Here is a 15,200-nt window from a genome sequence, read left to right as displayed (position 1 = left end):
TTCCACCCCAATGGTTCTTTCTCTAGTAGCGTTTTCGTATGAGGGACAACTCTGCAGTTTCTGGTTATTCCTCTGTTGATCCCACTGGTATTACCAGGTGCAATCTCTCTCTCTCTCTCCCTGTTCTGGTATGTCCGTCTCTCCTATTGATTCTAGCCATTTTTGTGGATCGGCAGGAGCTGCAAAGAAATAAAATTTGGCACCGTGGATGGTCCGCAGTTTTGCCGGGTCAAAAAGGATTATCGGAGATTCATTTGTTGTAAGATATGTTTAATTACAAGGAACTTGGGGCCTGATTCAGATATTGGTGGATGGGTTACTCAGTCACAACGGTGACGTATATCCCGTCCACTAAAATCTAAATCCCATAGGCTATAATGGGATTTATTTTTTGGCAGACAGTATATTAGTCACAGTTGTGATGGAGTAACCCGTCTGCCAAGATCTAGATCAGGGCCTAAGTTCTTTGCCTGTGCACCTCTGAGGTATAATCTGGAAATATGTTCACTGTGTAATTTTCTTCAATCCAGGGGCCTTTACTCCTAGAAGTTTGTAGGATGTGGTCTTGATCCCTGTAATTAAACGTGCCACCTCTGCTCTTGGAGGGGCTCCAGGTGCCAGGAACTCTGTGTGCGCTCTCCACTGAGAAAAATGTGGATTGCTTGAAAGCCATTACTGTGTCAACGAGCCATATCTCAAGGTGCAAAGTCATACTCTGGCCCTCTACCCATTCCGGCAGCCCAGTAATCCATATGTTTATCCTCTATGATCTGCCTTCTGCCTCAATGGCTTTCAATTTCCACAGGTTGACGACTGCATGCTTTTCACTGTAGGGCGCATTGCTGCAAGTTGGGACTCACTGATTTTCACCCTGTCAGTTTCCTTTGACTTGCTTGAAGCAAAGCAAAGTAGAGCTGTAGTGTCAAATTTAGGGTCAAGTGTAGTTTTAACATCCAAAATAGCTTGAAAAATGGCCTCAAATTTACTGGTGCGTTTATGAAGTATAGATTCCCCATTCTCAGTGCTTCTTGAGGGCTGTTCACCAGTGATAGTGTGGATCTGTGTGATCGTCCTGCTCAAGACCCTCTATCTTTGTGGTCTCCCCATAATGTATAGTTTCATGCTACAGGGCTTGTGGCACCTCACTCAGCAGCTCGTGGTCTCAGGGTGTGCAGGTGTACAAGACAACTGTAGGTTTGTCTGTATAGCAGAAAGTTGAGTATGCACTATGCAGCAATAAAGCTAGTACAAAAAGGGGATGGTGGCTATTTTTGTGTGGGGCCCTGGCGATCCCAGAGTAGTCCCATCATAGCATTGCTAAGTATAGTGGGTGGGGACACTTGTGTCTCCAGTCAGCAGGAGGCCTTTTATTTTGTTCAGTAGTTGTAAAAGTTTGCATATATAGGTGGCGGAGGGGTCTCTCTGTCCCAATGCCCTACTTGATCGTATATGTCAGTGCCATTGACTGCCAGTTACCTTCAAGTATCAATGGGCTCTATTTGCCGGGAGGAAACGTCCCCCTCTCGGCTTCTGGGCTCCTTGTCAGTTGCGTTTGAATCAGTTGAGTTTTCCTGTATATTGAAAAAAGAATCTGCAAGCATGTTAAAAAATTGTTATAGCTGTGCATCAGATACAAATATATGTTGAATAAAAGGGGTCAGATAAAGATGTAGGGCTTCACTCAGCCCCCTTTCAGCTAAATAGTTTTTCCCCGCAGACTGGTTTATGGTATTATCTAAAGGTTGCCATACAGGAAAGAATGAATCCACTGAAGCGCTGCATCTTGAATTGGAATATTATGATCTTTAGTGTATAATGTCATGGGATATCCTATAAGTGGATAGAAGACCGACCAACTACTACATTACTATACTGATACCCCCCCATCTACTGCCACTCGGAGATTATCTCCGACAAGCGTCACAATAGATTCAGTGCACATCCGGGCTGAATCTGGCTTTTTGTTCACCCGTTGCCCGTTCTTTTTAGCTTGTTATGTATTTTATTTCCAGACGTTTTGTTTTGTAATGGTGCCGGAAGATGGGTCAATAACTGCAGCACTTTCCAGCATTAACAGCAGGTTTTAGCAAAGGTTGACCTATTACTGTCTTAAATAACCCAAGACTGATCAAGTGAAAAATGAAACTGGTTATTTACGAAATTGTTGGATTTAACAAGCGTCCCCACTCATGCATCCAGTGGATAGCCAGAAGTCTTTACTCATGGTGATGAGTGGTTGAAAAAGCTCAAAGCGGCCACTCTAGATCACCTCTCTGAGGTACCTCCATTGTCAAAGAAAAACTGCTGACCCTCGGATGGAAATTATGACTCTTATTGACTTTATCACGGAAAACGGAAGACAGATGAACCGTCTTGATATGGACTAACGTCCTGCACCAGCACAATTAGGCAAGTGATTCTAGTGTCTTAAAAACTTACATGGAGCAGTTTTTGCTGATATGATACGTGAAAATGATTACCATTAATATTTAAACATCATTTTTGTCGTTAATCAGTTGAATATTACAGTAATGTTGCATGTTTCACTTAGAATTCTATTGGTGGAAACAGATCTCTTACATTTCGGCTACTCTCTATCGACCCTATTTTACCAGAGACATCACTGGTAGTGTTTCACAGCTGATTTTTGGTGGTGGGGGGGGGGGGAGTATGATATAGATATATTATTTTTTTACTTTTATTTTATTTCATTTTTTACTTTTTTTAACTTTTTTAAAATGTTGTTCCCACTTTCTTTTAGCTGGAGCAGTGAAATTAAACCGACAGCAGACGGACATGGCTGTTAATTGGGCAGGAGGACTCCATCATGCCAAAAAGTCTGAGGCATCTGGTTTCTGTTATGTAAATGATATCGTCCTAGCTATTCTTGAATTACTAAAGTAAGTTTAAATAAGAAGTCACTTTGAAATACTTTATTGTATTTCTTTGATTGGCGTAGAGTAATCCTAAATCATCTGCAAGCTCATGCTTGCGAGTAGCTTTCTAAAACATTCAGTTTGTGGGAATTAAATAACACGTAGTTATGGCCAGAAAATACATTTTCTTCTTAAGCACCAGGAACCGTTACTTGGAAGAGCAAGCGATGAATGATTTAATTACCATACAACATTTAGGAATACCATTCTTTTAACAATCAGCTAATTACCCTCTGACATACTTGGTTATTGTAGGCTTTCTTTATTGTAAACCTGATCCACAGCATTACATAAGCAATCAAATTAAATCAAATTTTATTCCTACATTTCAGCCCTTTGCCTGTAGAAAAAGGCCCTACCAGGCAACAATTAGGCCACATCACTCGTTCACCACTTGGGTGTCAATTAGGTACCGTGCAGGCAGCCCCGTAGACACTCTAATAAAGTACGTTTGAGAATCTGTTACTAAAACGTAATTGATGCACAATTATACCTAGGAAAATAAATACAAATCTTGCATTCACCAGCCTCTGATCTTTTAACCAGGCCCTTCGTCAGCTGTAAAGAACATTATCAAAAATAATGGATGTGTGAAAACTGTTCTGTTTTAAAGAAAGTTGTTACCTGCCTCATAATTCAGAAGTCATTTCACTATAGAAGACACATTTCCCTCTTTCCAGGTATGTGTTGTTGAGTGCTATTCCGATCTGTGTGAATGCATCTGTCTGACATTCGGCTTATAAAACACACGACTATTTGTGTGCCCTCTCTAGTGAGGTTATGAAATTACCCTTCAACTGGACTTTATACCAGTTCCTTTCGATCTTGGACCCTAAATCATGCTAGTCTTTTTTTTCTTTTTATCAGTGGTTTTGCTCAGAATTTTCGAGCTCAGTTCAACTTTGCTCCCTGGGAAGGCCCTTAATTCTATCAATAGGATCCTTGGCTTTAGGCCAGTTTATCTACTGAGTTGTAGAATAGATAGCTGCAATACAAGGTATTACTTAGTTTTCATGCAGTTCGATATATATTTATTGTTATTTTGGTTGCACGAATGCATCAGTATAAACACCCTGCAAAGGCTTCGTTAGTCAGCCCCTAAATATCTTCTTCTTTGTCAGTTCTGTGAATTCTTCATTGTTGTTTCCAAAGCATCATAGTTATGAGTAGTGTTCTGCATTGGAGAGAATGGCGGGGGTTTCTTCAGCTGTTATTGATGCACATTTCGCAAGAGATGAGGAAGGTATTGCAGATTCCAAAAACATGTTCCTAATGGGGAAGATCTAACGGTTGGTCATGTAGATGTTTGCACATGACTGGATTACTTCTCCTGTAGGGGCTTCCAAAAATGTTGTAACTATAGCAAGCCCAAGAACCAAAAGCTCCGTAGTCAGATAAGATGAAATGTTTAAATACCATTTTGCTAAGGGAGATGCACAGTGCCGTTTCTTGCCCTGCTGACGTGAAGCTGAACATTAACCCATGCTTCACAACTTCCCAGACATTTTTTTTAACTTTAGTCATTTGTCAAAAGGTGTAGGAAATGTAGATGGGCAAGACCACAGACTTACAAACAAGTGTCTTCCTCCATTCCTGTTAAAGACCTTGTATTCATGTGCAATACAAATTCCTAGCCTTGGCTTTGATTGTCTCTTTATGTGCTAGTGCTGCTTATTTGTTACTTTTGTAAGAAGAGGAGTCCCCTTGATTCCGCAAACAAAATTAAAAATAAAAACTAGTTTCCTCTATTTCAGTAGCATCCTCAGTGTAGCAACATTCCACCTGGTTGGGTATCAGTGGAACCTATAAACTAGAAGTTCCAGACGTAGAGCAATATCGAAGCAACATTTTTACTTTTTCAGGAAGTGCAGTATATTGGTGTGTAGAAATCACTACTTGTAGTAGTAAGCATTTTCCCTTTTTTCCTTGAAAAAGAACATTAAGTGCATCACTTTCTTATATCATTAAGTGGTTTAAAGTAGACCTCCTTTCACAGTTGCTTGGATTGTGTTCCATGTTAGCTCTGATGAACTGATATTTGATTGACTGTTAGATACATGGAGATCCACAGTGAGGTCAAAAGTGTTCTCCATGCTAACGACCAAAGGACGGAGGTGCCTGATTTTTTTAAAAATTGGTTAATTCTTATGAACTGTGCAGATTAAAATTACTGTACTAATTCTTAGACTGTCACGCAGTTGTGTTTTCATTTCAGTTGGTAACAGCTGGCCATTTAAATCAACTCAGCAGAACGTGTATTTCTTCAAATTCAGAATGACACATAATGTGTCCTTGATAGTTTGCCAATTGAAAGAAAATCCGGGTGTACAAAACTGACATTAGAGCACTTGTTTGTTTTCTTTCGAAAACGTGTTTGAGTCTATAGAGGTAATACTTTCTGTTCCAGTGAATTCCCATTTGGTTGAGTTCCAAATTCTGACCGAGATGTTTACTTTTCCTACAGGAGGATATTTCTGTTTGGCTGCACACAACCAGAATTTCAAATTCTGCCAAAGTGATGTCATCCGCCCTGTTAACATGGCTAAGTGACGCATTCAAACATTAGAGGGCACAGAATCTTTTTTAAACTTAATAAGCTTCTTCAAAGCTAAGGATTTGAGTTAATCTTTTTTTATGATGTCTGCAGTCTTATTTATACAATCAAGAATGATGGCATTTTTATATTTTAATTTGCTCTTACAGATACGGAAAACCTTCTAGTGCGAACATAATTCTTGATTTGTTTATGCAAATAAGAGGAATTTGTGCCTTTTAGGGGTTTAATGTCTTTACAAGGAGTGGATACCCACAAACATATGTGTGGGTTTTCATAAGGAGTTTATAGATAGGTGCCACTCCTGTGGAGAAAAATAAATGATTTGTTCTATTGCACATTTCTCCATCATTTACTTACTGTCGAATTTTCTACCTGTTGGAAATCTGGCTGGTTATTATTTGCAAACCTGAGTGCTACTGAAAATTAAGGACTATCATAGAATTACAAGAACATGCCTCAGATTCATTTTGAGCAAATGTCAGATACATTCTCCGGCCTCCGAAGAACCCCAGAGAAGGAGATATCCTACTGAACTTTGTGATTCAAGCTCCAAATATGCTTCACCAATTTTGCATCTTAAAGCCGTTTGTTAAATAAACCAATTTTTTTCAAAATTACCGGCTTGCATACCACTTTGCAATTTCAGGTATCACCAGCGAGTACTGTACATAGACATTGATATTCATCATGGGGATGGTGTCGAAGAAGCTTTTTATACAACAGATCGCGTTATGACTGTATCATTCCACAAGTACGGTGAATACTTTCCAGGAACGGGCGACTTGCGGGTGAGATTGCTTATCTTAAAGTATCCTGGAATTAGTTTGTTTTCTCCTGTTTGTACTGTGGTGTGTAAACAAATGCTTCTTGTGCATATTCACCTATTAAGAAATTGTAAATGCTTCTACTTCTTATTGAAGAAAGTTTGCACAGACATTGTGAGAAAGTTTGCAGATGGAAACCTTTTACAGTTTCCCCTTTGCTTTCTAAAAGGTTAATCAGATAAACTGAGCCAGCATTTCAGCTATGTTTCCTGTGAAATGTAACTGAAAATATTGTTTTTATTTTGTCGATTGTTGCAGTGAACAGCTTAATAAAAAATTGCACCTTCATGTTTTTTTACTCTTTATTTTTTATCTGTCACAGACCAAAACTGCATTACATATGATGCTCATTGTCAGGGGTAGATATTACAACAGAGTTGCCCACATACACAGTTTGTGATTGTGTAGTAACACTGTAAATGCAAATCGGAACTTGTTGGTCACTTATTTTAATGGAGGCCTCCACAGCCGCCCACCATCTGGTGCAGAGCACCATCTTATTTCAGTGGTTCCTATTAGTATGCATCTGCTATGTGGTTATCAAAGCATACAGCACTGCTGTGGTCAGTTACCTGTAATCAGGCAGGTTTATGAGCACATCTTGGCCCTTTTCATTCAGTAATCTACAAATAGGATGCCAAAAATCTTTAGGGCACGTTGGGCATTCATTTCACTCGGCTCACTACTATATGTTAAGTTTCTAAGCCAATTGAATTTTTGGTGGTGGACATCTGCCCCCATGGATGGCAATGTGCCTCTTTGCTAATTACAAGGCCATAACCGTCTGTCGGCAGCCTGCCTTGGGGACAGTATAGACCTAGCCCAAAAGCGCTGTGATGGGGTCTGGATCTTTAATTTTCGCAATCATAAGTGTAGATCAAAGACTACCTGTGCCTAAAAGTCTCTTAACGGAGGACAAGTCAACGTCAGGTGTATGAAGCATTGAAGCAAGCATAATGGCTTCAGTTCTACGTTACATTTGTTTTAAACTAGCCAGGGTGTAATACATTCTGTGAAGAAATGTAAAATGTATATCGTGATGCCAACCATTTTTTAGAAACCTCATCTGTGCACAACAGAACTGCCATGTTTCGTGTGATAGCTGTCTAATTTGCGTTCTCCCATTCTGTTTCCTTGTTAAGGGACATTCTGGTCGTTTTGAATACTAGTTGCCCAGGGTTCTGCAAAGTCGGTCCTGGAGAGCCTGGTCCATGCCAGATTTTTAGCATATCCACATTTATAATTTTTTTTTTTTTTTTCCAGAAATCTAAATTTTTCTAAATGTGGATATGCTAAAAATCTGGCATGGGCCCGGCTCTCCAAGACAGACTTTGCAGAACCTTGGCCTAGGACTAGGGGCAACACTAAGTCTGCTGGACTGCCTGAGGTTCCATAATGAGAGGAAATGCTGGATTGTTGCACAGTAACATGCAAAGAGAATATAATTGTGGCACTCAAGTGTATTTGGCTAAGAATTTCCAAGGGTTTATCGTGCAAGCCACTGGTTCAATGACCTTGGGGTTTCTAGACGTTGTCTGGTTGAGGGAGATCTATAGGGGTGTGTGGTATGCTGTGTCCACTACCACCACCATATATAATACATAACGGGGATTGAGGGATGTCAGTAGAATGCAAACTGAGCCTGTGCATAGTTATAATATAGTATAGGGCACGGAGGGCATGTCTCGTCATTAGAAAATCACTTTTGGCAATTTCTGCTGTGAAAATCAAAAGTACACTGCACGTCCATGAACAGAATGTCATTTGCTTAATTTTGGATCCTGCTCGGCTGCAGCTGTTTTTTATTTCACCAGCTGAGATCGCATTGTCGTTTACTCATTTGTATCTTCCTGGAAAACATTTATTTTGGTGATCAGGGGCAGAAGTGCCATCCATATTGGATATTTTAATAATTGATTGTCATACTTACAGTCCCGTTTAATAACAAATGAGGTTGTGCTCTGTAAGAAGAACATTATCTATCATTCTAGATATACGATGGAAAAGTGAAATTATGCTTGTATATTACTGGGGCTATCACAGGGCTGTACTCTGTTTTTAGATCAGCTGTGCCAGCGTAAGCGAAGGGCTATAGGTTTTTATACGTCTGGTCTAAAAGTAAGTAATGTGCCCCAGATTGCCTGGCCAGATCCTTGCTGCACTGTCTAATTTGTAGCAAGAGATTATTGATTATCTTTAGGGACAGTAATGATCTTGTCCAACTTCGCATGGAACATAGCAATATAAATTGAAAGCAGTTTCTGATATCATTCTGACTTACCTAGTAGATGTCTTCGTAGCAAATCGTGCTCAAATATTTGCACTATGTTGCCTAAACTCTCTCTTGTAAAAATTGTATGTGTGTTGTGTATTTCACAGTGGAAGTGAGTTTCTTTGTTGTATATTTGACAGAGGTGAGTTTTTTTTTTTTTTTTTTTTTTTTTTTTTTTTTAATGTGAATTGTCATTTTCTTTTTTAATGAATGCTTCTTTTTCAATGTTGTCCTTACAGGACATTGGCGCTGGAAAGGGCAAATATTATGCAGTGAATTTTCCCATGAGGGATGGCATTGATGATGAATCTTATGGGCAGATTTTCAAACCAGTGAGTAACGCATCACCACCAATATTTTTTCGTGCTCGCTTTTTATAACTATTAACACATGATCATTTTTCATTCAAGATTATTTCCAAAGTGATGGAGATGTACCAGCCCAGTGCTGTGGTTTTGCAGTGTGGAGCAGACTCACTGTCTGGGGACCGTCTAGGATGTTTTAATCTTACTGTTAAAGGTAAAGTCACAGAAATAATGTGCCATATTTCAGCAGTATAGAAAATGACATTGATAATTCCATGCATTTTTGTTAGATCATTTTTATTAAATAGTATCTTACATACAGCAGTGCAGGTTTTTTAGTCCCAGTATATACAGGATTAGATCTATAAAGTAGAAGATTGTATCTGCAACATATATGTTTTTTTGCTGTGTTTCTCATTTTGCTGCACAGTGCAGTGTGTCTGGGGGAAAAAAAAACTTTCAATAATCGTTCTTAATGTCACTATCGGAAATCCCGCTATTCAGTGAATAGGCACATTACTTAATGAAGTGAATCTGGAGCCCTTTTGACAATATGTTAATTTTCATTGATACAAATTGGACATTCATTGTGGTAATTTGAAAACGAATTTAAGGACTAAGGACCTGCATAGGAGTTTGGCTTTCAAGGGTTAGGTATTTCCTGCACCTGGTCCAATCAGTATCTCATATTATAAATTTCCCTTTTGGAAATTAGTAATTACATCTAGAATCAATGTTTTCTTCACCAAGTTCCAGAATTCAATGCATCACTACATTTTGGCAGACTTGACCTTCTGAAATTTGCCAAGGAAAATTGCTTGGAGTGCCGTAATTACTGTATTATTGCATTACTTGGATTTCCGTTCCCTTGCAATTATTTTTGCTCAGGGATTGAGCTGCTCACTTAGTATGAGTAGCGGAATTGCTAGATTTATAAATGGGAACCGTTTTTGTATAAATTATAATATAAACAATGGATGATCTCCTTTTTCTCTCCTTACTGCAGCACATACAAACTGCCTAGATCAGAAGACACTCAGATTAATTCCACCAACAGCAGCGTTTCCTCTTCAACATTTCTGGGGAATTTTCCTCCCATGTCCTTTAAAAGGACTATTAGATCATCTTCCAAATCTATATATATATATATATATATATATATATATATATATTTTTTTTTTTTTTTTTTTTTCAGACACCTGTTTTGTGTACAGTTGAGGAGAATTCTTACAGTATCACCATCTGTTGCCTGGTACCTTTCCACAAACTACTATGCCTTCCCCTCTTTAATAGGGCTGTTTACTGACAACTTTAGTTATTTAAACAATCTTATGCCATCAGATCTTTAAGAAACAATTACAGTAATAAGTACGTCGGGAGTGAACTTTGAGTCAGACCCCTTGGCTTTCATGTGCTTTTCTTCAAAGTTTGTCATTGTTTGGGTGGGGAGTAGAGTACATCAAGCCTACAACGTTTGATGGATAGTTCCATTGTTCCATTTGTATTCCCATTAGATTTTGGTAGTAGAGTGTTAAGTAGTCCATCCATCAGTTAGACTGCATATATGACATGACGTGAAGCATGAAATTGAGAACCAGGATATGTTCTTTGAAGAATTCACTTAGCTGACACAATGCTTTAATTCCTCACATATAACTTATTTGTTCATGGCGTTTGTGCTTTTTTGATGTCTTGGCCTATCATAATGGCACAGTGCTATTAACTAATTTCTCTTGCCCATTTATTTCTGTTATTTTGTTGTCTTATTAGCATGTTTTTGTTCCCAAATAAACAATGCGTGCACATAGGCCATCCTAGTTGTAAAACAAAAATACTAACCTTTTGTCAAAAGTATCTGCTGCACAGTATTTTGCTGTGTATGCCTTTTTGATGTTCTTCTTCTGACATCTTTCATAAACACTTTAATTTGAGGGTGCATCTTAACTTTTTAATTCAGTCTGTTCAACAAAGGGGACCTTTTCCAGTATTATTCTAGCACATTTTGGCAGTATTAATAACAATTTTTTATCTTTCTTGTAAATTATTTCATTTTTTATATTTCGTGCTGTGAATTGTATACGAGTGTAAACAATTTACACCATATAATGTGATAAAAACGTGTATCTATAAGCAAAAAGTGTGCTTTATAATAGTGTTTGTGCTTCATCGCATTATAATTTGTAAGCAATACATTGTGTGAATGCTTTAATAATATACATATTGAACAAAAGTGTAATTATAGTAATATTGAGGGCAGTAAATATTCAGCCTAAAAACTGGTCTACATAAAAGAGCACACGCATTGTAAATAAGTACCTAAATAATGCAGCATTTCTTTCCATACAGCAAATGGGGTGGATGGAAATGTTTTGAATAAATCAGTAACTGACATTTGCAAACGTATTAAACCTGCTTTTGACCTCACATTGTCGCCTTAAGGCAATAGTTTCTTACTTAATTCCAAGAATAACATTTCAAAATGTTCATTGCATTGCCTTTTCTCATTTTTAGATGTCAAAAACATTATAGTCACAATATTTCCTTCAGTAGATTGTAATAAATCTCTGGAGCAAGAAAGTATTTCTTTATTTTATTTTACTGCTTTTCTGGAACAATGAAGGCAGCACTCTAAGTAGTACTGTCTAGTCTTCTTTACTTGAAACACTCACCGAAGTGCTGTAATCAGGATTCCATTTCTCAAGCATTCAGCATCTTTATTTGTTTACCGCAAAAATAAATTGCTTGATTGAACAAAAAATCCTGGGTTTTTCTGTAGCGGCATCTGAGCAAATAGATCCACAAATCCTACAAGGTGTGCCCATTCGTTTTATAAGTAAACTAAACCTAAACAAATTGTGAATAATTTAAATGACACAAACACTTGAAGCTATATCCCCACTTGCAGAAGCAAAATAAAGCTGTAATAAAACCATTCTGGCAGTCATCATTGCTTAACTCAGAAAGGGTACTTTTTTGTGTAAATCATTTTATTAGGGTTTTACAACAAAGAGGAGTACACTTGCTATCCCACCTTGAGTCCCGTGGTGGGTACAAGCCTAGGAATTTTGCATATTGTGTGCACAGAGATCACGTTAAAGTTCTCACTATATAGCCTTTGCAATAAACAGGTAAAGTAAACATATCCTTCCATAGATTTCCCTCCCTTCCCTTTGCTCACCCCACCTTGCAGAGGATATGGCCCTCCCTTGCAAAGTCCACTTCTGAGCATCCGGTAACTGTTAGGTCTGTATATTTCCAGGATACTGTCATCTAGCCTCCGTCCCCAAGAGCGGGTGTACAGTGTGCAAGGGCATGAGCCCCTAACCTGTTATTAACAAAATAGGCCCTGGCCTCCCCAGTGGATTGGGGGAGCAGTGTTAGCGGGTCACCAACGAAGTCTCTCATAGAGCGGTTTCCATTTGAGATCAAACATAAGATGGGTGCCATTCCTATTGCTGGTCAGGCATTCCATGGCTAATATTGTCCACAGTCTGATACCATGAAGCTGGTGCTAGGCTTTCCACCTTCTTCCAGTTGTAGGCTATCACCAGTTTTGCAGCTTCTAGGCACCAGAGGCACATACACCACTTACATCTTGTCATTGCTTTCATCTTAGTGGGCTTTAGTCCCAGGAGCATCACTTCAGGTGTATGGGGCATGGGAAATGTTAGTACTTCACTTAGACATTTTGGAGGGTGGTTTCTAAATGTATACGTCATGGGTGCAAGCCCACCAAATATGGAGTGCTTCGCCGAGTGCTGCACACCACTGCCAGTATTGCAGGGAAGCATTGTGGTACATGTGGTGTGGTCTATGTGAGGTATAGAGCCATCCATACTGCACCTTATAATAGACCCCCCTCCTCAAGATGGACATGGAAGAGGAGTAGATAGCCCTAATCAATTTAGCCCACTGTTCGGGGGGCATGTCTTGTCTAATAAAGAGTTTGTAGACTGCAAAAATCGACCCTCTCATGCCTATAAGCTTTGGGAACACCAGCTCAAAAGAGGTTTTGGCTTTGGTAGTTCCAGAGCAGATAGCTCGGTGTGTCCTCCAATTGGTGGAGCTGGGCGAAGTGAAGTCTTTCAGAAAGTTGGAACATAGTTTTGCTTTGTGAAAATGTCTTGGATGTACCGTTTTTGTACATTTCAGAGATCATTGTTACCCCCCCCCCCCCCCCCCCCCACCCCGCCCCCCACCCCCCACCCCCCAACAACAGCTGTGGAAGGCACGTCCCTCCAATGCCAGGGTAAAAGCGATGTTATGATGTATTGTTGTGTAGGGGGAAGGTTAGGTCACTTGGCCTCAGGATTCGATATATTGGTTGGATTTGGGGAAATTGGTGTTGTGTTAATCTCGCCTTCAAATTTTGCCTTAGACCTTAGAAATGTGCATATTTAGTTACTTAGAGTGTTTTTTTTCCTTTGTATTTTTAAAGATTCTGTTCCTGCCACATTAGAGAAACAGACGCGCTGAGACATATGCTGGTTAGCTGGGTTTTGTCCAGTTTGCGGTGAGATGGGCAGAGCCTGTTGTAGCTTTGAGCCCGTAAATGAGCTTGGCACAACAGATGCGCCACGGGCCAGGATCCCTGGTTGTTAAGCTCTGGACTTGAGGCTATATTCCTCTGTGGAGCTTAGGAATTTGGCTGTGTCAGAATCTCAGGCCTGCTATAAGGCACTGGACTTGACATGTTCAGTTTTTAAATGTATGTATTGTGGGTTTGTGCCTCCGAGTGTATCTACCTTCAAAAGTAAGGTGAGCGGGTCCCCTTGGCTCCTCCTATGGCTGGTTTCTTCTCTCGTAATTGTCACTCCTTGGTGAAACACAAGCACAAGTTGTTTGATTTGTATCTCTGACCAGGTACCATGTGCAGTTTTCTTGACTGAAACTTGGCTTACAGAAAGCTCAGAGTGAGATGTTTTGTTAGCTATTCCACCTGGTTATGTGATAGTCAGGTTAGATAGGATAGGTCAATGGGGTGGAGGTATTCTCATTATTTGTAAACTGTCCTTTCCATGCACTTTTACTGCACTAACTATAGCTGGCAGTGAGATGACCCTCTCCACTTTGGCATGATCCAGTAATCTCTCTCTCTCTCTTGGATCTTGTTCTATCACCCACCAGGGTCAGCCTCTAGTTTCATCGCATCCTTGGCTGTTGCTTTGCCACCTATGGTCTTACGTTATTCTAACTTTGGTATTATAGGTGACTTCAACCTTCATTCTGAGGATGCGTCTTGTCCCAATGTTGGCAGTGCTAGCTGCTGATTGGAAGTCCTTTAGCTATCTCTACTAGTCTCTCTGCCAACAAAAAGGGGTGAGCCTATATTGGATCCTATTTTCTCCAACGGTAGTAGGCTAGTTGTCGATCTTCCTGTGCTGCTTCCATGGTCAGATCATTTGGCGATTCCCTTTCCGGTCCCTATTAGTAAATCGCTGTATTGCTCTGTCCCTGCATTAAGAGGTATATCTAGGAAATTGGCTAAGGTTATCAAGGTTAATATTACCAGTACTTTGACCATGAATCGGCCCAAACTGGGAAATTGTGTTACCTTAGCCAACTCTCAGGTTGAAGACTGGATATCTGGGGCTCTGGACTTGATTTCTCCAGTAGCTGACAGGACAGAACGTAGAACTAAGCCCACTGAGGACTGGTTCAATGAGGAGCTAGACACACTCCCCAAAAAATAATATGTAAATAAAAATAAAAAAAACATTGTAAGCACTGTGAGCGCATCTGGTGTAAAGATTTTACAGAAGCCAGCAAGGACATATTTCACTCCGCTGTAAATATTTATCATAGGTGTCAGGCAGGTGCCTCTGGAGTTTTATGCCAATAAAATTGATCTGGCTCAAAATGCTTCCTAATACATTTTTTCTATTGTAAAGTCTTTAACCTTGTTGGACAGGGTTTCTTCACTTATTCCCCCTTCGAAAGACCGATGTAATACACTTGCCAATTTCTTTTTGGATGAAGTTGCATCCATTTATTCCTCCTTTCCGAAGGCCATCAGAACTGCTCCATGTTGTGAGGCATGGTTCAAGCCGTCTACAGATGATGACAGACTATTAGTTTAAACCTCTGGATCTTGACGAGTTACAGTCTCTTTTTCTACATGTTAAATCTGGTTCTCCATCTGATCCGGTTGCTCCTGCTATTTTGGAGCATCGAATGGATGATCTTCTTCCGGTGTTTAGAGAGCTTATCATTAACTCTTTTGTTACAGCTCAAGTCCCAGCAAAGTGGAAACATGCTACTGTAGTACTCGTGTTGAAAAAGGTTTCTGTTGACCCTACTTAAGCT

General features: G+C 39.6%; 1 protein-coding gene across 1 annotated transcript in view; it reads left to right on the top strand.

Annotated features, from left to right (window-relative positions):
* The window catches only part of HDAC2 (histone deacetylase 2), a 169,529-nt gene that overhangs the window by 50,954 nt on the left and 103,375 nt on the right, over positions 1 to 15,200 (top strand). Inside the window, exons 5-8 of the mRNA XM_069234546.1 lie at positions 2,762 to 2,900; positions 6,140 to 6,281; positions 8,829 to 8,921; positions 9,000 to 9,108. Coding sequence (XP_069090647.1) covers positions 2,762 to 2,900; positions 6,140 to 6,281; positions 8,829 to 8,921; positions 9,000 to 9,108 — 483 coding nt within the window. The remainder of the gene's footprint in view (positions 1 to 2,761; positions 2,901 to 6,139; positions 6,282 to 8,828; positions 8,922 to 8,999; positions 9,109 to 15,200) is intronic.

Source organism: Pleurodeles waltl, chromosome 5 (genome assembly GCF_031143425.1).
Source record: "Pleurodeles waltl isolate 20211129_DDA chromosome 5, aPleWal1.hap1.20221129, whole genome shotgun sequence".
Taxonomy (NCBI): domain Eukaryota; kingdom Metazoa; phylum Chordata; class Amphibia; order Caudata; family Salamandridae; genus Pleurodeles; species Pleurodeles waltl.
The sequence above is the reverse complement of the archived record's forward strand: the minus strand, read 5'-3'. Positions and strand labels throughout refer to the sequence as shown.